Genomic DNA, 22,236 nt, shown 5'->3' with positions numbered 1-22,236 from the left:
AACTGTATCAATTGCAAAGCTCTGTGTTAGATTTCATTTGTATGGAATTTTGATGTTGTATGGTTTCAATCCTGTACGTGGGTTGTGTAGTTAATATCTGGGAACTTTTATATGGTTTTATAGATTTTTGAGATTGTTTAGTAAGAACATATTTCTTCTCTTTCCTCTTTCCATTTCCTCCCAGGTACCTATTTCAGTGCTCCTTCAAATTCCTAAATTTGTGTCCTAATTGATATTCCATGCATATTTTTATTTATACATATATTAATAATTATGATCTCCATAATGTTTTTAAACTTTGTCTTGAGTTTTTTGAATTGTATATTTAAACCCAAATCCCACTCACCTTCCTACCCCTCCATATCCTGCCTCTAGCTTTGAAAACCCAACTGCAAAAGAAACCAAATATATGCACGCAAATAAAAATCTAATCTGTTCCATAAAAAGTCAGCTTTTGAATGAAGAAAACAGTAATTTACAAAACAACAACAAGCTCTACCCTATATTAAAGCACTGAAACACTGCACTTCAAACACATCCTGCAAAAGAAACCAAGTATAAAAATGAATAAAAACATCTCTCTGTGACAGCTGAGGTGTGTCATGGTGTGTCACACAATATACTGTTTGCCCAAACAGCTTTACCTGAAAATGTTTATTGCAATGGGTCATTGGTCTGGTTTGAGGCCTCTGGCTTCTCCTATAGTGGCAGTACAGGATCCTCTCTGGGACTCCCCTCAGAACACTGCAGTCCCTTTCTGTGTGCCTTTGTAGTTTTACTTATACGCCTGGCATGACACCTCAGTGGGTCTCTATGCACATTACAGTTTTTAGTGTTGTAACTCACGCAGTGCTGCATCTGGTTTCTCTGTATTGACCTGGTTTGGTTTGGTGCTATTGTTGCTTGTAGCTTCATTTTACCTCTCAAGGGGCTAAGCCTCTGTGAATGGCTGACTGCCATTTGTATGCCCAATGTTCTTGGAGACTAGAGAATCAACACACCCCAGAGATACATAAACATTGAAGTCACTTGCAGCCATGTTTCTAAAAGTTCACTGATATAACCAGAAAAGGAATCAAGTGGTAAAAGACCGAATGAAGAGGGTGTGGGGATCAGATGTGCAAGACTTATTGTTCTTCACAAGAAGAATGAATTTTCATTTCATTGCTGGATTCAGTTTGTGAGAATTTTAATCAGCATTTTTTGTATCAATGTTCATAAAACAAATATATCTGACATTTTCCTTCTTCGTAGAGACTTTCTGTAGTTTAGGTATCTAGTTGACTGTGCTTTTGTAGGATAAGTTTGTCAGTGTTCCTTCTGTTTTTATTTTGTGGAATAGTTTGAGGAGTACTGAAATTAGCTCTTCTTGGAAACTCTAGTAGATTTCTGCACCAAGGCCATCTGGCCCTGGGCTTTTGCTGTCCTTGTTGAAGGACTTTTAGTGGCTGCTTCTATTTCTTTAGGGTTGTGGTGCTGTTTAAAAGGGATCTGCAACCCTATAGGTGGAACAACATTATGAACTAACCAGTACCCCGGAGCTCTTGACTCTAGCTGCATATGTATCAAAAGATGGCCTAGTCGGCCATCACTGGAAAGAGAGGCCCATTGGACACGCAAACTTTATATGCCCCCGTACAGGGGAACGCCAGGGCCAAAAAGGGGGAGTGGGTGGGTAGGGGAGTAGGGGTGGGTGGGTAAGGGGGACTTTTGGTATAGCATTGGAAATGTAAATGAGCTAAATACCTAATAAAAAATGGAAAAGAAAAGAGTTTATCTGATCTTGATTTATCTTTGGTAAATGGTATCTGTCTAGGAGATTGTACATTTTGTTAAGATTTTCCAATTTTGTGTAGTATAGTTTTTGAAGTAAGACCTAATGATTCTTTGACCTTCCTCACTGTCAATTCTTAGGCCTCCCTTTTCATTACTGATTTTGTTAATTTGGATGTTGTCTCTCTATTTCTTGGTTATTTAGTTGGACTAAAGATTTGTCTATCTTGTTGATTTTGTCAAACCACCAGCTCTTGGTTTCCTTGATTCTTTGAATTGTTTTCTTTGTTTCTAACTGATTTGCTTTTAGCTCTGATTTTTATTATTTCCTGCCTTCTACTCTTCTTTGGCTGGCTGGCTGGCTTGCTGCTGCTGCTGCTGCTGCTGCTGCTTCTTCTTCTTCTTCTTCTTCTTCTTCTTCTTCTTCTTCTTCTTCTTCTTCTTCTTCTTCTTCTTCTTCTTCTTCTTCTTCTTCTTCTTCTTCTCTAGAGCTTTCAGGTGTACTTTTGGGATGGCTATTCCTGGTTGTCAACTTGACTACAGGTGGAATGAACTACAATCCCAAAATGGAGAGCACACCTGTGATCCAGTTCTTGAGGCTGGAAGACACAGGCTTCTGATTCTGATCTTAGCAAGGAGATCTTGAAGCAGGTTGGCCATATAAAACTTAGCCCCAAGCAAAGTAGTACACACCTCTAATCCTAGGAGACTGAGGCAATCAGCTCTCTGAGTTCAAGGTCAGCCTAGGACAAAGGAAGGTCCACATTCAGGCCTGGTGGAATCTAACTTTAACCTTTAATCTAACCCACACCTTCTGCTGGAGGCCTACCTCAGGACAGTGGAAGAAGGAAGACCCACTCTTTGCCTGCTTGCACTTACTTGCCAGCACATCTGTTGGAACTTACTTCTTCAGGATTCCAGCCTATACAGAAGATCAGCTGAAACTTCTAGACTTTTGGACATCCAATTCACAGTTACTCATTATTGGGTTGGTTGGACTGCAGATCGTAAGTCATTACAATTAATTCCCTTAGTGTATAGAGACATTCCATACGTTCTGTGACTAGAGAATTCTAATTAATGTGACTTACACATTCTTGATATGAGAATATTCTAATTTGATTGTTTGAGGCACTTTAGTATGAACTTTCCTCTTAGGACTGCTTTCATTGTGTCTCATAAATTTGGGTATGTTGTGCCTATATATTTATTAAATTCTAGAAAGTCTTTACTTTCATTCTTTTATGTCTCCCCTGACCCAGAGATCATTTAGAAGAGAGTTGTGTAAGTTTTCTGGTGTTTTTAAAAAAAGATTTATTTATTTATTATATGTAAGTACACTGTAGCTGTCTTCAGGCACCACAAAAAGAGGGAATCAGATCTCATTATGAATGGCTGTAAGATACCCTGTGGTTGCTATAATTTGAACTCAAGACCTTTGGAAGTGCAGTCAGGATTCTTAACCACTGAGCCATCTTTCTAGCCCCTCTGGTGTTTCTCTTGTTTTTCAAGTGTAGCTTTAACCCATGGTAGTCTACCAAGATACAAAATATTATTTTCATTTTTGTTTATGTGTTGAGGCTTGATTCAGGATGAAGTATGTGGTCAGTTTTGGAGAAGTAAATGTATTCTTTTGGGTTGCCATTTTGTTACATTCACAGTCACTAAAATGGCATTCTGTCTTTGAATAGAGGCAAAATACGGAAAGCAGCTATCATAAAATAGATACCATTTGAAAGTATTTAATGAATTTATCTGTATATATTTTGTAACTACACCTGATACTACAAGTAATAAATAAGCTAAATCTGCCACCAATCCTGAAGTAAATATATTAAATTCATATTACAAGTGCAAATGTACATGATATAACATATCAGATAAATATATTAATTATCTCTTCAGTTTTTTTCAGATTATAATATAATACGGAGAACATGAGTTGCTAAACTCTTGCAACTCTTGGAAGAGCTGCCTGGAATTAAGGACCACCCAGAGCACCACATGCCACCAGAGATGACCACAAACAGGCATGGGCCTGAACAATGGTTACCTTTGAGGTAACCAGAAGATGGCAGTGCCCATAGCGGTGGAGACATGCTTGCCCCAGGTGAATTCTGGAGCAAATGGGGGCTCCCAGAAAACTAAAAACAGAGTCTTCCATGAGAGAGGAATCTGAAAAGGAAAGATACCCAAGCATTGTGGAAGGCATACACCTTGAAGTCCTTCAATATATTCTCTGGGAGGAGCCAGAGATAAACTGAGTAATAGCCTCAAACTGCCTCTGTGGACTAAGGAGCTGGGGCTGTGCCCCACATGCCCAGGGGCCTTGAAGAAATCTCTTTATTTCCTCTTCATCACTGTTCAATTGATATGTTAAAGAGTTTTCCCTTAAATCTAGGTAGAATCATGACATTCTGATGGAAAGTGTGCATAATTAAAATCTTTCCTCTCCACCACCTGTGTAATTGTTTTTCAATGGCAAAGTCAGGATTTGAATCTGGGGTAGGAACTGATCACTAATCAAGTCAGAGGAATTTCCCTGTGAGTGGAGTTTTGATATGGGTGGGATATGGACACTGACAGGCTTAGTAGGGACTAAAAAGTGGCCCAGCTACTAATATTTCTTATATTGTTCTCCAGAAGAGAGCATAGTGGAAATTTGGGTAAAAGGAGGTGGGGGGCTGTAAGTGATCCGCAGGGTACAATTGCAAGAAAGGAACAATCTGATTTCAGATCTTCTGAATTGGCTATCAAGATATGACAGGATATCAGGTCCAGGAAAGAACAAAACACTTCCCTTTAAGTCATTCCTCTTTCAGATGTTAATTTGTAAGGTTGACTGCCATATCAACAAATGGGGTTTTTGGATGGGGTCTGCTGTACAACAAAAGGCCTCTAAAGTTTATAATTAAATAATGAGGATTTCTAGACCCAGGCATACTGTGCACTCTTTTAACCCTAGCATATTAGAGACAGACAGGTCTCTAAGTTCAAGGTCAGTCCAGTCCACTGAGTAAGTTTCATGACAGTAAGGACTGAATAGTGAGACCCTGTCTCAAAAGGTGAAGTATTATTTTCATGTTAGGTAGAGAGATTTGCTAAAAAGAACTTCAGACGTTCAGGTTCTTTAATGTTCTGAGCACTTGCAAGGGTATGGGGTGTTGTCTGTGTGCAAAGAGAAGGTGAAGATAAGTAGCAACTCTCAGAACAAGGAAAAGAATCCCTTATGCTAATAGACTTCTAGGAAAGATCTCTGATCTGGACAGATCAGTGAGGGGATTAGACACAATGTAAAGAAGCAACTGAGACAGCTAATTACAGTGCCCCATTCTAGGACATCTGTGAGTTCTACAACCCTAGGAGTGAAACAGCTTAGAAAACTTGTTATATAGCATGTAAGGCATGGCTAATCCCACTACAACCACAGCCTCTGGGATTTGACAGTTCAGAGATGCCTGAATTAGAAGGGCAGTGAAACTCCAAGGACTATGGTGGCTCAGATGAGATCTGCATATCTTTGTTGTGTTTGTTCAAAATTTATCTTTTTGTATTTGTTTATTTGATTTTTTTTTCTGTGTATCCTTGGTTGTCCTGGCTGGTTTTCTCTAGAACACTATTTCAGAACAAAATGAACTGTTATGGACTAGAACCATCATTTAAACAAGCAGTAGCTTGCTTCCCTGATAAGTACCAAAGCTTGCCCAAAGGTTTTATCCACTTGCCCAAAAAGTCCTGCCTACTGGGTAAAATCTTCTCCCTACTTCACTCTGTGTTCTTTTTTTTTTTTAATTAGATATTTTCTTTATTTACATTTCAAATGCTATCCCAAAAGTTCCCTATACCCTTCCCCCCAACACACACACCCACGCCGCCCTGATCCCCTACCCACCCACTCCCACTTCTTGGCCCTGGTGTTCCCCTGTACTGGGGCATATAAGGTTTGCAATACCAATGGGCCTCTCTTCCCAGTGATGGCGGACTAGGCCATCTTCTGCTACATATGTCACTAGAGACACGAGCTCTGGGGGTGCTTGATACTTCATATTGATTTAGCAGAAGGGATCCCAAAGTGCTCAAGTTTGCTCCCTGTGTGCTGTTTATCTTATGGCCCAGCACACATTAGAACCAGAATGCCTAAGGTCTGTCTCCTGAGGTCTTCCTTAAAAAACAAACAAACAAACAAACAAACAAACAGAAACCTACCAGTTAGTCCTGTAACCAACAGTAGGAAAGAATAGTGTATCCTCATCTGTGTCCACTCCACCCCTCATCTTTTCCTTTGGGACATTTAAAGAAGAACACTAATTTCTAGCTTTTTAGCACTTTTATTAAGAAAACTGCAACAAACCAAGCAAACACCAGCTGGTTGCAAAGACACAACAACCTTTGTGTGCCTTTGCTTTATGAGCAGGACTTGACAGAAGATCCCCTAATTTCAAGTCCTTAGCAGGAATCAGGACTCCTGGGCTCCAAACAGAGTTCTGGGTGGGTTTTCACTTCTTCTGCCCAAAAGCAGAAGCCATTTGAATCCATGGCCAGCAGCTTAGGTGCCTGGCATGTCAGAACCTGGATTCTCATTAGGGCAGTCTCCACCATCTCAAGGCTCATGTTCTAGAACTTTCCCTGAGCAGTCTTGGAGAGGGTTGGTCTGGCACCTCTGTATCTTTGTCTTTGTTTTCCACATCTCCAGGGGACATTTGTGACTCCCTCGGATTCTCGGGAGACTTCTGTGTGCTTCATGGCACAATTCTGCGGTGGTATCTCATGTAGTTCAAATATAGATCCCAATCGACAATCCAGCTGTCCTCAGAGCAGTGGCTTGGCTCTGCCAAAATGAAGTGGCACAGACTTGGAACATCGTGGACTTAGGGCTTGCAATACTTGTGCACTCAGCAGTGCATGCTCTGCAGAATTTGATGTATCCTTTAAAAAACTGAGACGGTACTGCTTCATTGTTGAAAGCTCTGTGGATTCTGATGTCTCCTTGATGAAACTGAGATGGTACTGCTTCATTGTGGAATGCTCTGTAGAATCTGATGTATCCTTCACAAAACTAAGACCATACTGCTTCATTGTCACATGATCTGTAGAATCTGATGTATCCTTGACAAAACTGAGACGGTACTCCTTCATTGTGGAATGCTCTGTAGAATCTGATGTAGGCTTCATAAAACTTTGACGGTATTCCTTCATTATCTTGGCTTTATCCATGTATTGTTGAGGGCAAATCCTTGGCCTTTTGATTCAGAGAAGACTCCAGTTAGTTATTTATACTCTATACTTCAAGGACCCTCCCAAACATTACATTGTGGAAAGCTGGGTGTTAAATCCATAATCCTAGCATCTATTTGCATTGTCTAAGGAGGCAAGATTTTGCCCAGTCTGGTGGCAAAATCAGAACCTGATGAAAAGAAGCAGATCAGGCAGAGAAGTAGAGGCAGGTGGAATTCTGATCTCAAGGTTAGCCTGGTTGTCAGACCTAGTTTGAGGACAGCTAGTTTGAGGAAAACCTAGGGTAAATAGTCAAAACAAGAAAACAAAAAAAGCTTCTTAAAGTAAGATCCTATCACTCAGGATGCAATTGTCTAGAGTTAAACTTTATAGGTAACTGACTAGACAGGCAATGGGGAAAGTACTAATGGACTGGCAAATCTACTTGGGGTGCCTGGTTTAGAGAGTAAGAGAGCATAAAACGATCTCTCACTTACTCTGTCTTTCCTGAAAGGAGATTTATAAGAATGACTTACATTCCACAGTTGAGATTATTCCACAGCAGCTGGATAGGAAGCAAAGTCCAAGATTCCAGAAGTTCTCAGTCCCAGAGGGTGGATGTCTCAGATGGCCTTCAATAGAAGTTGAATCACAGTCAGGTAGGCTCTTGAGCCAGTGAAGTAATTAATAGACTTGTTAGCTAAAAGAGAGCAAGAAGGCAAAGTGAAAATTTTCTTCCTCCGAGTTCTTATATAGGCCTCCAGCTGAAGGTGTGGCCGGAATTATAGGTGTTTGTTCCAGATTCAATGTCTGGATTAAAAGTGTGTGTCTTCTGCTGGGTGTTGTGACTCATGCCTTTAATCCAAACACCATGGAATTGAATCAATCAATTACATCTCTGTTGACAAGCTGGTCTACAAAATGAGTTCCAGGACCGCCAGTGGTATTATAGACAAATCCTTGCTCATAACAACATCATCAACTACAACAACAACAACCACAGTTACATAAAAAAAAGATGTGTCTTTCTTGGTTCAGATCCAGAAACTGTGTCTTTCAAACTCAAAAGTGATCTGCATTAAAGACAAGTCTCTTAGCTCAAAGACACTGATTACTTTCTACAAATTAAGTAAATATCCTTTTCAATTTTGGATTTTGCTGAATTCAAGATATTGTCAAGTTGACAATAAAGAATACCCTACAGAGACAGTGTTTTTCTGATGGGAGCAACCGTGTTTGAATGTTAACTGCACTCAGACCTATGAGTTTTCCTCTTAGGCCTGCTTTTATTGTGACACATATGTTTTGGTATATTGTAGCTTCATTTTCATTAAACTCTAAAATGTCTTTAATTTCTTTCTTTATTTCTTCCTTGACCAAGTTATCATTGAGTAGAGTGTTGTTCAGGTTCTTCGTGAATGTTGGCTTGCTATTATTTATGTTGTTATAGAAGATCAGCCTTAGTATGGGTTATCTGATATGATGCATGGGATAATTTCAAGATTTTGTATCTGTTATGGCCTGTTGTAGAAAGTAATCAGTGTCTTTGAGGTAGGAAAACTTGTCTTTAAAGAAGATCTCTTTCCATTGTGTCCTAATTAACAAAACAGAAATGAAAAGGGAGATATAACAATAGAAACTGAAGAAATAAAAAAAAAAAACTCATCAGATCCTACTACAAGAGCCTATACTCAACAAAACAGGAAAACCTGGATGAAATGGGCAATTTTCTAGACAGATACCAGGTACCAAAGTTAAATCAGGATCAGATTAACAATCTAAACATTCCCATATCCCCTATAGAAATAGAAACAGTCATTAATAGTCTCCCAACCAAAAAGAGTCCAGGACCAGATGGGTTTAGTGAAGAGTTCTATCAGACCTCAGAAAAGACCTTATTTTAATAGTCCTCAAAATTCCACAAAATAGGAACAGAAGGTACTCTATGCAATTCATTCTATGAAACCACAATTACTGATACCTAAACCACATAAAGACTCAACAAGAAAGAGAATGTCAGACCAACTTCCTTTATGAATATTGATGCAAAAATACTCAATAAAATCCTCGCAAACCAAATCCAAGAACACATCAAAACGATCATCCATCATGACCAAGTAGGCTTCCTCGTAGGGATGCAGGGATGGTTTAATATATGGCAATGTAAGGAATCCAATCTATAAACAAACTCAAAGACAAAAACTACATGATAATCTCCTTAAATGCTGAGAAAGCATTTGACAAAATCCAACACCCATTCATGATAAAAGTCTTGGAAAGATTAGGAATTCAAGGCCCATACTGAAACATAAAAGCAATATACAGTAAACCAGTAGCCAACATCAAATTAAGTGGAGAGAAACTTTAAGCAATACCACTAAGATCAGGTACTAGACAAGGCTGCACACTTTCCCTCTACCTATTCAATATAGTACTTGAAGCTCTAGCCAGAGCAATTAGACAACAAAAGGAGATCAAGAGAATATAAATTGGAAATGAAGAAGTCAAAATATCACTAATTGCAGATGATATGATAGTATATATAAGTGACCCTAACAATTCCATCAGAGAACTCCTAAGTCTGATAAACAGCTTCAGTGTAGTAGCTGGATATAAACTTAACTCCAATAAATCAGTGGTCTTTTTAACACAAAGGATAAACAGGCTGACAAAGAAATTAGGAAAACAACATTGTTCACAATAGTCACAAATAATATCAAATAGCTTTATGTGACTCTAATTGAGGAAGTGAAAGATCTGTATGATAAGAACTTCCAGTCTCTGAAGAAAGAAATTAAAGAAGATCTCAGAAGCTGGAAAGATCTCATGCTCATGGATTGGCAGGATTAATATATTAAAAATGGCAATCTTGCTAAAAGAAATCAACAGATTCAATGCAATCCCCATCAAAATCCCAACTCAATTCTTCACTGAGTTAGAAAGGGCAATTTACAAATTCATCTGGAATAATAAAAAATCTAGGAAAGCAAAAACTACTCTTAACAATAAAAGAAACTGGTGGAATCAGCATGCCTGACCTCAAGCTGTACTACAGAGCAATTGTAATAAAAAAATGCATGGTAGTATTACAGCGACAGACAGGTAGATCAATGGAATAGAATTGAAGACCCAGAAATGAACCCACACACCTATGGTCACTTGATCTTTGACAAGGGAGCTAAAACCATCCAGTGGAAAAAAGACAGCATTTTCAACAAATGGTGCTGGCCCAACAGGCAGTTATCACGTAGAAGATTGCAAATCGATTCATTCTTATCTCCTTGTACAAAGATCAAGTCTAAGTGAATCAAGGAACTCCACATAAAACCAGAGACACTGAAACTTATAGAGGAGAAAGTGGGGAAAAGCCTCAAAGATATGGGCAGAGGGGAAAAATTCCTGAATAGAACAGCAATGGCTTGTGCTGTAAAATCAAGAATTGACAAATGGGACCTTATAAAATTGTAAAGCTTCTGTAAGGCAAAAGACAATGTTAATAAGACCAAAAATCAACCAACAGATTGGGAAAATATCTTTACCACTCCTAAATCAGATAGGGGACTAGTATCCAATGTATACAAAGAACTCAAGAAGCCCAACACAAGAAAATCAAATACCCCCATTTAAAAATGGGGCACAGAGCTAAACAAAGAATTCTCAACTGAGGAATACCGAATGGCTGAGAAGCACCTGAAAAAATGTTCAACATCTTTAATCATCATGGAAATACAAAGCAAAATAACCCTGAGATTCTACCTCACACCAGTCAGAATGGCTAAGATAAAAATTCAGGTGACAGCCAATGCTGGCAAGAATGTGGAGAAAGAGCAACACTCCTCCATTGCTGGTGGGATTGCAAGCTTGTACAATGACTCTGGAATTAGTCTGGCAGTTCCTCAGAAAATTGGATATAGTATTACCTCAAGATCCAGCAATACCTCTCCTGGGCATATATCCTGAAGAAGTCCCCACTTGTAATAAGGACACCTGCTCCACTATATTCACAGCAGCCTTATTTATAATAGCCAGAAACTTGAAAGAAGCCAGATGTCCCTCAACAGAGGAATGGATACAGAAAATGTGGTACATTTACACAATAGAATACTACTCAGCTGTTAAAAACAATGAATTTATGAAATTTTTAGGCAAATGGATGGATCTGGATGATATCATCCTGAGTGAGGTAACTCACTCACAGAAGAACAACTTGATATGCACTCACTGATAAGTGGATATTAGCCCAGAAATTTAGAATACCCAAGATACAATTTGCAAAACACATGAAACTCAAGATGAAGGAAGACCAAACTGTGGACACTTTGTTCCTTCTTAGAATGGAGAACAAAATACCCATGGAAGGAGTTACAGAGACAAAGTTCAGAGGTGAAACAGAAGGAAGGACCATCCAGAGATTGCCCCACCCAAGGATCCACCCTATAAACAACCACGAAGCCCAGACACTATTGCATATGCCAGCAAGATTTTGCTCACAGGATCCTGATATAGCTGTCTCTTGTGAGGCTATGCCAGTGCCTGGCAAATACAGAAGTGGATGTTTACCGTCATCTATTGGATGAAATACAGGGTTCCCAAAGAAGGACCTAGAGAAAGTAGCCAAGGAGCTAAAGGGGTCTGCAACCCTATAGGAGGAACATCAATATGAACTAACCAGTAAGTACCCTCAGAGCTCCTTGCAACTATACCACCAGTCCAAGAACCACACGCCTGAGTGAACATACCTACCTCAGATCAATTTCTTACTGAGAAGCTGAACTTTTTGGAAGACCAACAGCTAAACTAAGGCTTATAAAATGTGAAGCTCTTCCAAGACTGGAAGCACATAAAAGCCACCTCTCAAGGCCAGGTTGCTGGGTTTCCTGTGTTCGGGCCAGTACTGTCCTGACTTTTCACTTTAGGCAATCCTGTTTATGCAGGTGAGTTCACTTATGATGCAGAAATTTGCTCTGGAAATTTATAAACATTGAAAGTTTCTCCTGTGCAGAAGTGGTGGCACAGGCCTCTACTCCTCACAATAGAGAAGCAAGGCAAAGTGAATCTGAGTTCAGGGGTAGCCTAGTCTACACATTAGGAAGAAGGAGTAAAATGGAAGTTGCAGGTGTCCCCTAAATTAATTTGAGTGGGAAGCATCTGGGTGGATCAGTCATCATCCAGTGTGATTCAGCAGAAGGGTTTCCCAAAGAGCTCAAGGTTGCTCCCTGTGTGCTGGTTGTCTTATGGCAGAGCACACAGGAGAACTAGAATGCCTAAGGTTCCCTGAGGAATTCCTTTAAAAAGAACCAGGAGTTAGTCCTGTAAACAACAGGAGGAAAAAATAGAGATTTTTCATCTGTGTCAACTCCACCCTTTGTATTTTCCCTTAGGCCACTTTAAGAAGAACACAATATTCAGCTTTTTAACACTTTTATTAAGAGAGCTGTAAACAAACAAAAAATAAACAAACACAATCAAAACCCAGATGGCTGCAAAGACACAACTGCCTTTGTGTGCCTTTCCTGTAACAGCAGGAGCTGACAGAAGATTCCCTAATTGCAAGTCTTAGCAGGCATCAGGGTTCATGGGCTCCAAACACAGTTCTTAGTGCCTTTCTCACTTCTTCTTCTGGCCAAAAGCCCTTTGAAGCCATGCCCAGCAGCCTAGGTGCCTGGAACTGTCAGAAACAGGATCCTGGTCAGGGCAGTCTCCACCATCACAGGTTGCAAGATCCAGTCCTTTCTCCCTGAGCAAGCTTGGGGAGGGTTGGTCTGGCTCCTCTGTATCTTTGTCTTTGTAGCTTTCCACATCTCCTGGGGACACTTGTGGCTTCCTCTGACTCTCACTCTGGAAGACCTCTGTGCCCTTCTTCATGGCAGAATTCAATCTGCGGTAGGATCTCAGGTAGTCCACACTCTCAAATACACAAAAGGAGTATAGATCCCAATTGGCAATCCAGCCATCCTCAGAGCAATGGCTTTGCTCTTTGCTGAAACAAAGTGTCTCAGACTTGGAACACCTTGTACTCTGGGCTGGCAAGACCTGTGCACTGGGCACTGCATGTTCTTCAATATCTGATGTATCCTTGACAAAACTAGGAATGGACTGCATCATTTTCTTGGCTTTATCCATGGATCCCTGAGGGTAAGTCCTCCACCTTCTGATTAAGAGAAGAGTCCAGTTAATTAATTGTGCTCTATATTTCTTGACCCTTCCCAACCATTATACTGTGGGAAGCTGGGTTATAAACCCACAATCCTAGAATCTATTTGCAGTGCCTAAGGAGACAAGATTCGGCCCAATCTGGTGGCAAAATCCTTTCATCCCAGAACCTTAGGGAAAGAGCAGATCCTACACATAAGCAGAGGCAGGTGGATCTCTGATCTCAAGGCCGGCCTGGATGTCAAGCCTAGTTTTAGTTCAGCTAGTGCTACACAGGAAAACCTAGGCTCAAAAATCAAAACAAGAAAACAAAAAGGAGTGGAGCTTCTCAAAGTAAGATCCTGTCACTCTTGATGCAATTGTCTACACTTAAACACTATAGGTGACGACTAGACAGGCAATGGGAAAAGTTCTAATGGACCATCAAATCTACTTGGGTGCCTAGTTTAGAGATTAAAATATTAAGAATAATGATCCCTTACTCTCTCTTTCTTGGCAGGGCATTTATTAAGATAACTTACAGGCTGCAGTTGAACTTACTCCTCAAGAGCTGTATAGGAAGCAAAGTCCAAGAATCCAGAAGTTCTCAGTTCCTGAGGCTGGATGTCTCAGCTGGTCTTCTGTAGAAGATGGAATCACACAAGGAGACTCTAGTGCCAACAAAGTAATAGACTTGCTAGCTGTGAGAGAGCATGCAAGCAAAGTGAAAACTCTCTTCCTCCCTGTTCTTATATAGGCCTCCAGCTGAAGGTGTGGCCTGAATTAAAGGTGTGTGTTCCAGCCTCAATGTCTGGATTAAATCTTAGTGTCTTCTGCTCGCTCATGCCTTTAATCCAAGGACTACGGAATTGAATCAAGGAAGTGGATCACTGTGAGTATTCTGGTCTACAAAGTGAGTTCCACCACATCCAGGTGGATTATAGACAAACCCTGGCTTATAACAATAATCACATTAACAAAGATACGTGTATTTCTTGCTTCAATCCTGATTAGAGGCCTGTGTCTTTCAAGCTCAATAAGATCTGCATTAAAAGCAAGTCTTCCTATCTCAAAAATATGAATTACATTCTACAAATTAAGCAAAAGTTACTTACAGGTCTACCCTTCATTTTTGGATTTTGCTTAATTGTAGATATAATCAAGTTGACAACAGTGAATAGCCACTACAGAGAGTGATTCTCTGTGCAACGCTGTCCGTTATGAAACTAACTCTAGACCAAACTATGTACCAATTCAAAATCTCCCTGCCTCTGCCTCTCATGTGCTTAGATTAAGGGCATGTGTTACCAGGTCCTGCTTTGAAATGCTGTTAATAGTCCTTTGGTCAGTTGGAGCCCTGAGCAGGTGCTAATCCTGTATTCCCACCAGAGGAGTGGTTATGGGAAACAGCCGAGTGTAGAGATGAAACTTCAGGACAGGGAATCTTCTCTCTACCTGCCCATTCCCCCAGCGCCATTTTCTATGTATGTTTTTGAGTTGATGTGCATTACATTTCCATCCTCTAGTATCTATTAGTGGACAGAAGGCAGGCAGGGATCTGCTGGGATAGCTGCGCTACCGGCTGCCCTGAACTGGATTCATATTTGCCAGGAACCACGTAGCAAGACTGGAAAGCAGTTTCTTAAAAGACTATCAAAATAATTCGGTATCAAAGTTGAATGATAAGTATCTTGAAACTCACAGTTCAGTGCTCTCTCTAAAACAACGTTGTTTGGTTTCTGGGCATTGAAATATTTTGAAAAGTGTAAGTTTAAACAAGTAAAAGCCCAATTTAGTTCTTCTGGGGCTGGACTATATAATAAGCAAATATGGAGGATTTTTCCTTGTGTTCACTTCTCTCCATATGTATTTTAAATCTTGGACTGTGTGAGATACCACTGCAGATTGCATAATGACATGAGAAAAGAGAATTAAATGCGAGACCTCTTCTTGAACATCAGTAAGACTAACCCCTCAGTATGCCTTTCTTAGGAAATGAATGGACATGGATTTCTCAGATGGAAAACATTGTAACACAGCTATTTTGCTTCCATAGAAATTGCACTGTGGAAATTAACTTCTCCTGCAGAGACACCTCCAGACTGTACCATGAGCATTTCCTTTGTTCTCCTCTTCTCCATCACATTGAAAACCCCATTCAGTTCCACTTCATCTTTTTCTGGATGAACCTGAGACCCACCAGAGAAGGGAAGAGAAGGAGCTATCAAGACAGGAGATCCATCTAGGGATCCCTCAATGATCTCCAATTCCTTTCCTCCTCTCCTATTGCTGTGTGGAACAATTCATTGGGGAATAAACTTCTTCACCCCAGATAGGGAATTAACAATAGGTCAAAGTAAGGATGTCATCAAAGTCGAACTTGTTTTACAGGAATTATAGAAATGTTGGTGTGAAGAGGTTGCTGACAGGAGTAAGGGACACAGGACTTACATACAGGGACATAAATTGCCCAAAGGCCCCTATCATAGGTGATGGCTTACAAAAGATGGAAACGTGGTGCTCTCTGCACAGCCTGCAAGGAGCCAGGCATCTTGACAGGTTGGAGAGTGTCTCTGTTAGCTCAAGTGGTCTGAGTCATCATCCATATTGATACATGTAGGCTAGCAGGTCTGAAAATGTCTCTCAGCTGCACTTACTGCTAAGAACAGGGTTGTTACAAAAGCAGTTTTCACCACATGCCTCTTCTTTGCCATCCATTTTCACTCTGCCTCTGTCTATGATCAGCATTTTTAGGGAGACTTAGCACCTCAGTAGGAGTGGATCAGTCACTCCTACTAAACTGCTCCCCTGAATAAGTGAACATATTTTAGTTTTGCCTAATTTCAGGCTAGTCTGGAATTGAGAGTCCTCAGAGATCAGTCAAGGGAACCAGTTACTTCTTGGAATAGAACACAGGAGGAAATTTGCAAGACAAATTAGTGAGTGAACGAACTCACCACCAGTCCAGTTAACCTGAGTTGATTCCTGACATCTATATGGTGGAAGGAAAGATCCAACTCCTTCAGATTGTATTTTTGTTCAATGACCAAAACTCATTTACATACACACATGCATACAAACACACAAACAAACACATACACACACACATACTCACACACTTTAAAAAAATATATTGAAAATCAAGGTCAGAGTATGGTATAAAAACCTTTATGTTTCAGGACCCAAGACAAAAATTAATAAAAATCCCTCTTGAAATGTCAAGACAAGACAAACTAGCACGATGGAAAAAAATGGGTTCTTCTTGGAGTACAAAACTTGAATTTAGATTAAAAATGTGTTGTATAAAACTGTGAGAGGAAGAGTATACTATTTGGCTTGTAGTAGAACAGTGGGGGGAAAAGGAATTGTTAGCACACCCAAGTTGTTTTCATTTGAAAAAAATCCAACAGAATAAAGAGAACCCTATGATGCAGACTCTCCTGCCTTCTCCACTTTCATGCTCTCTGCTGACAGTCTCTGAAGTTTTTGACATCTTTAGCTAAGAGACCTCTAGGATCTACGGGGCAGGGCCTGTGAGTGGTTGTTACTGAGAAAGTGCATTTCTTATTGCCTGGACAAAGCAATTATACAACCTCACCCAGGCTCTGACCAGACTCTTCCCAAGAACTCCCTTCCCTCTAAAGCACCTGGAGCTTATTGTGACACAGATACTGTCACATTCAAGTAATGACTTTAACCTGTTGCTACTGTAACGAACGAGGTCACAACACATGTAGTGATAAGCCATACAGAAGGGCATGGCAGAACCTCTTTACACAAGATACATTGGCTACACTGAGCAGGAAAACCCCAGCTCTTTCTGTTACAAGAGTCAGTGTGTGTGAACAGAAACAGGATGTGAGAGCTGCAGTGAGAAAAGTGGAAGCAGGACTAAAATACACATAAGGACCTTAGGGTTGGAGGCATAGACTCAGGACCACCACTTCAGGGTTGGCTGTAGCCTGAGAGCTGCGTCAGGGAAGGAAGGAGAGGAGTTTATACTCTGCACAAAGGCCATGGCTGGAGAGACAATGGGAGAGACCACAGCAACTCACATCCAACTCACACACACACACACACACACACACACACACACACACACTTCAGTGAACTTTGGATGATGAGTCTCTTCCTTTGTCATTGTGACAACTGCTCTGTTCTTTCACAACTACTGCATTCTTTTAGCCTACTTGGTATTTGTCAGGAAGCTGGCAATGGTCCCTCTGCCCCAGAGTCCACTATGTTTGAGTAGAAAGCAAGTTCTAGATCCCAGCCTGGTGGTTGACATCTTTAATCTGAGCTATGCCTTCTGCTGGAGGGCTATATAAGGACAGTGGAAGAAGGAGGACTCAGTCTTTGCCTGGTTGTACTTACTTGAAAGCACATCTGTTTGAACCTACTTCCTTTTTTTTTTTTTTTTTTTTTTAAAGGGGGAAGGTAGCCAACTTTATTAGCATAACTGAAACCTCTAATTTACAAGGAAAATAAAATGAGCCCAGTTCCACCTGCAAATTGTCAAGTCACATTACTGTTCAGGTCATACCTAGCCACAGTGAGGGTCACAGGACAAACCCATCATAGGTGCTGCAAGACCACACTTCTGCCGCGACAGTTTCATCACCAAGGACACACACCAACTTGTTTTGAGGCTTTTGAGTTGAAAGGATCAATGTGGAGAACAGAGCCTTGCTTTTCCAACTCAAAAAAAAAAAAAAAAAAAAAAAAAGGAACTAGGGACTAAGCAAGCAATGTCTCCTCCAGTCTGCCAGATGCTCCATGTGCACTTGCTAGTGGCAGGGGCCCAGACACTAGCACTAGCAGGCTGCTCTGGTGACACTCAGCTCCATTCCCTTTAGGCTGGTGGTAGTAGGTGTCTATTCTGGCAGCTGCAGCAGTTTGATGGGGGAGGAAGGAGCCACCCAACCATCACCTCTTCTTGAAGCCCTATTTTTCGCATCCATTAAACAGGTCTGTCTTAGAGCTCCCAAAATTGACAATCTTTGGACAACCACATCTATCCTTCTCCTGAATGGTGCACTCTTTACAGTAGTAGGCATGGGAGACTCTGGGGCCGGCACAGATCACCCACCGGCCCTGGTAAGATCCATAGTTACACTCATCACATATGTGGACCAGGGTGCAGGGACGCACGTAAGAATCACAGATCACACACTTGCTGTCCGTTTTTTCACACAGTCTTCTGATAGCCACACCAGTCTGCTTGCGGCAGAAAATCAAATCTGGATGATGTTTAGCCATAACTCCTTTTCCAAGCCGGCGGCCGGAAGCTTAGGGAACTCTTGAACCTACTTCTTCAGGGTTCCAGTTTATACAGAAGACCACATGAAATAACTAGACTTTTATACTTCCAATTCACAGTTGCCCAACTGCTGCTAAACTGCTGCTTCTTTGGGAAACAGAAGCAATGGCTTTAGTTGCATCAGCCTTGGAAGAGCTGCCTGGAAGGAAGGACCACCCAGAGCCCCACATGCCACCAGACATGACCTGAGAATAGGCATGGGCCTGGGCAATGGATATCTTTGAGGCACTGAACCATCACTTCTGCCAGCACCCCTAGTGCTGTGACCCTGGGAAGCCCAACATAGCCACACTGCTGGATGGAGCTGCATTTGGAGATGAGAGGGGGCAGAAAGTGTATAGAGAACCACATTTTGATGAGCCAATGCCTGAAACTGAAGAGAGACTTTGGGGCATTCAAAAAGTAGGAACCACTTCCAGGAGAAGGGTTCAATGGGCTCTGAACCAGCCAGAAGATGACAGCACCCATCAAGTGGTGGAAACATGCTTACCCCAGGTGATTTCTGGAGCCAAGGGGGGGAGGGCTCCAAGAAATGAATCAAAACAGAGTCTTACATGAGAGAGGTACCTGAAAAGGAAAGACAAGCAAGCCTTGAGGAGAACATACACCTTGATGTCCTTCAATAGACTTGCTGGGAGGAGCCAGAGAAAAACTGAGCAAAAGCCTTATGCTGCTTCTGTGGACTTATGAGTTGGGATTGTGCCCTACATGCTCAGGAGCCTGGAAGTCTCTTTCTTTGTCCTCCTGACTGTTCAATTGATATGAATTTTTCCTTAAATCTATGTAGAATCATTGCATTCTGATTGAAAGTGTACATAATTAAAATTTTTCCTAATAGCTGTGTATTTTTTTTTCAGTAGAAAAGTGAGGGTTCAAATCTAGGGTAGGAAATAATCACTAATCAAGTCAGAGGATTTTTCCTGTAGGTGGAGTTTCACTGGGGTGGATTTTCACTGGGGTGGAGGGATATGTACACTAACAGTCTTTATAGGGACAAAAGTGTGGCCCACCCACTAGGATTTCTTAAGATGGTTTTCTAGAATAGGGCAGAGTGGAAGTGTAGGTACTTGGGGCTGTAAGTGATCTGCAGGTTACAGTCAAAGAAAGGAACAATCTGACTTCAGATCTTCTGTATTGGCCACCGAGAGATAGCAAGATATTAAGTCCAGGCAAGTTAGATCCCGGACTCCACAGAGACTTCTCTGCACAGGTGTCAGCCCTCCTGGCCCGGGAGGACTTAGCCTGAGCATCTGTGGGAGACATCTTGGATCTGAGACTCCACTGAGACTACTCTGCACAGGTGAGAGTGTAGACTACAGAACCTAACAGCTCTTGGGACAGGTCCTGTTTCGGGCCTTCATCTTCTTCCAGGAGGCAAGTTTGAACACCAGATCTCTGTGCACCTACCCTGAAAGAGGAGAGCCTGCCTGCAGAGAGTGCTCTGACCACTGAAACTCAGGAGAGAGCTAGTCTCCCCGGGCTGCTGGTAGAGAATAACAGAATCACGAGAGGAACATGCATTAACCAGAGACAACTATAACAACTGACTCCAGAGTTTACCAGATGGCAAAAGGCAGACGTAAGAATCTTACTAACAAAAACCAAGATCACTCACCATCATCAGTACCCAGTACTCCCACCTCAGCCAGTCCAGGCCACCCCAACACACCCGAAAACCTAGACCCAGATTTAAAGGCATATCTCATGATGATGGTAGAAGACATCAAGAAGGTCTTTAATAACTCACTTAAAGAAATACCGGAGAACACTGCTAAAGAGTTGCAAGTCCTTATAGAAAAACAGGAAAACACCTCAAAACAGATGATGGAAATGAACAAAACCATACTAGACCTAAAAAGGGAAGTAGACACAATAAAGAAAACCCAAAGTGAGGCAACGCTGGAGATTGAAACCCTAGGAAAGAAATCTGGAACCATAGATGCAAGCATCAGCAACAGAATACAAGAGATGGAAGAGAGAATCTCAGGTGCAGAAGATTCCATAGAGAACATCGGCACAACAATCAATGAAAATACAAAATGCAAAAAGATACTAACTCAAAACATCCAGGAAATCCAGGACACAATGAGAAGACCAAACTTATAGATAATAGGAGTAGATGAGAATGAAGATTTTCAACTTAAAGGGCCAGCAAATATCTTCAACAAAATTATAGAAGAAAACATCCCAAACCTAAAGAAAAAGATGCCCATGAACATACAAGAAGCCTACAGAACTCCAAAGAGACTTGACCTGAAAAGAAATTCCTCCTGACACATAATAATCAGAACAACAAATGCACTAAATAAAGATAGAATACTAAAAGCAGTAAGGGAAAAAGGTCAAGTAACATATAAAGGCAAGCCTATCAGAATTACACCAGATTTTTCACCAGAGACTATGAAAGCCAGAAGATCCTGGACAGATGTTATACAGACACTAAGAGAACACAAATGCCAGCCCAGGCTACTATACCCAGCCAAACTTTCAATTACTGTAGCTGGAGAAACCAAAGTGTTCCATGAACGAACCAAATTCACACATTATCTTTCCATAAATCCAGCCCTTCAAAAGATAATAATAGAAAAAAATAATGGGAGGACTGAATCCAGGTCCTAGAAAAAACAAGAAAGTAATTATTCAACTAACCTAAAAGAAGACAGCCACAAAAACAGAATGCCAATATTAACAACAAAAATATTGAAATTGTCTCATGCATCCTATCAGATAACCATGGACTAAGGCTGATCTTCAATAACAAAATAAATAATAGAAAGCCAACATTCACATGGAAACTGAACAACACTCTTTTCAATGATACCTTGGTCAAGAAAGGAATAAAGGAAGAAATTAAAGACTTTTTAGAGTTTAATGAGAATGAATCCACAACATGCCCAAATTATGGGACATAATGAAACCATTTCTAAGAGGAAAACTCATAGCTCTGAGTGCCTCCATGAAGAAACGGGAGAGAGCACACACTAGCAGCTTGACAACACACCTAAAAGCTCTAGATCAAAAGGAAGCAAATTCACCCAAAAGGAGTAGACGGCAGGAAATAATCAAACTCAGGGGCAAAATCAACCAAATGGAAACAAGAAGAACTATTCAAAGAATCAACAAAACTAGGAGCTTGTTCTTTGAGAAACTCAACAAGATAGATAAACCCTTAGCCAGACACACTAGAGGGCACAGGGAAAGCATCCTAATTAACAAAATCAAAAATGAAAATGGAGACATAACAACAGATCCTGAAGAAATCCAAAACAACATCAGATCCTTCTACAAAACGCTATACTCAACAAAACTGGAGAACCTAGATGAAATGGACAAGTTTCTAGACAGATACGAGGTACCAAAGTTAAATCAAGATCAGGTTAATGATCTAAACAATCCTATATCCCCTAAAGAAATAGAAGCAGTCTTTAATAGTATCCCAACCAAAAAAAAAAAAAAAAAAGCCCAGGACCAGATGGGTTTAGTGCAGAGTTCTATCAGACCTTCAAAGAAGATCTAATCCCAGTTCTTCACAAACTATTCCACTAAATAGAAGCAGAAGGTACTCTACCCAACTCATTCTATGAAGCCACAATTACTCTGATACCTAAATCACAAAAAGACCCAACAAAGATAGAGAAATTCAGACCAATTTCCCTTAATAATATCGATGCAAAAATCCTCAATAAAGTTCTTGGTAACTGAATCCAAGAGCACATCAAAACAATATTCCATCCTGACCAAGTAGGATTCATCCCAGGGATACAGGGATGGTTCAATATACGGAAATCCATCAACGT

At 40.8% G+C, this 22,236-nt stretch overlaps 1 protein-coding gene and 2 pseudogenes across 2 annotated transcripts; all 3 read right to left on the bottom strand.

Moving 5' to 3' along the window:
- Positions 1-6,269: 6,269 nt before the first annotated feature.
- On the bottom strand, positions 6,270-6,987 carry Gm52032 (annotated as a pseudogene).
- A 5,407-nt stretch (positions 6,988-12,394) lies between these two features.
- On the bottom strand, positions 12,395-13,817 carry AF067061 (cDNA sequence AF067061). Of its 2 annotated transcripts, none has more exons than NM_199060.2 (2): positions 13,662-13,817; positions 12,395-13,138 (listed from the first exon to the last, which is right to left on the bottom strand). In NM_199060.2, the coding sequence occupies exon 2, from the start codon at positions 13,108-13,110 to the stop codon at positions 12,595-12,597; it is 516 nt and encodes a 171-aa protein (NP_951015.1). In that variant the 5' UTR covers positions 13,111-13,138; positions 13,662-13,817; the 3' UTR covers positions 12,395-12,594. The 2 variants fall into 2 exon arrangements, with proteins under 2 accessions (NP_951015.1, NP_001297556.1); NM_001310627.1 differs by having other exon boundaries at positions 13,681-13,817.
- A 4,246-nt stretch (positions 13,818-18,063) lies between these two features.
- On the bottom strand, positions 18,064-18,413 carry Gm46399 (annotated as a pseudogene).
- Between the last annotated feature and the right edge of the window lie 3,823 nt (positions 18,414-22,236).

The sequence above is a fragment of the Mus musculus genome, chromosome 13 (genome assembly GCF_000001635.26).
Source record: "Mus musculus strain C57BL/6J chromosome 13, GRCm38.p6 C57BL/6J".
NCBI lineage: Eukaryota > Metazoa > Chordata > Mammalia > Rodentia > Muridae > Mus > Mus musculus.
Note: the sequence above shows the minus strand (reverse complement) of the source record. Positions and strands in the feature narration are given on the sequence as shown.

Coding starts and splice junctions, on each gene's coding strand:
- AF067061 (NM_199060.2), bottom strand. CDS start 13,110: ATGGATAAAGCCAAGAAAATGATGCAGTCCATTCCTAGTTTTGTCAAG.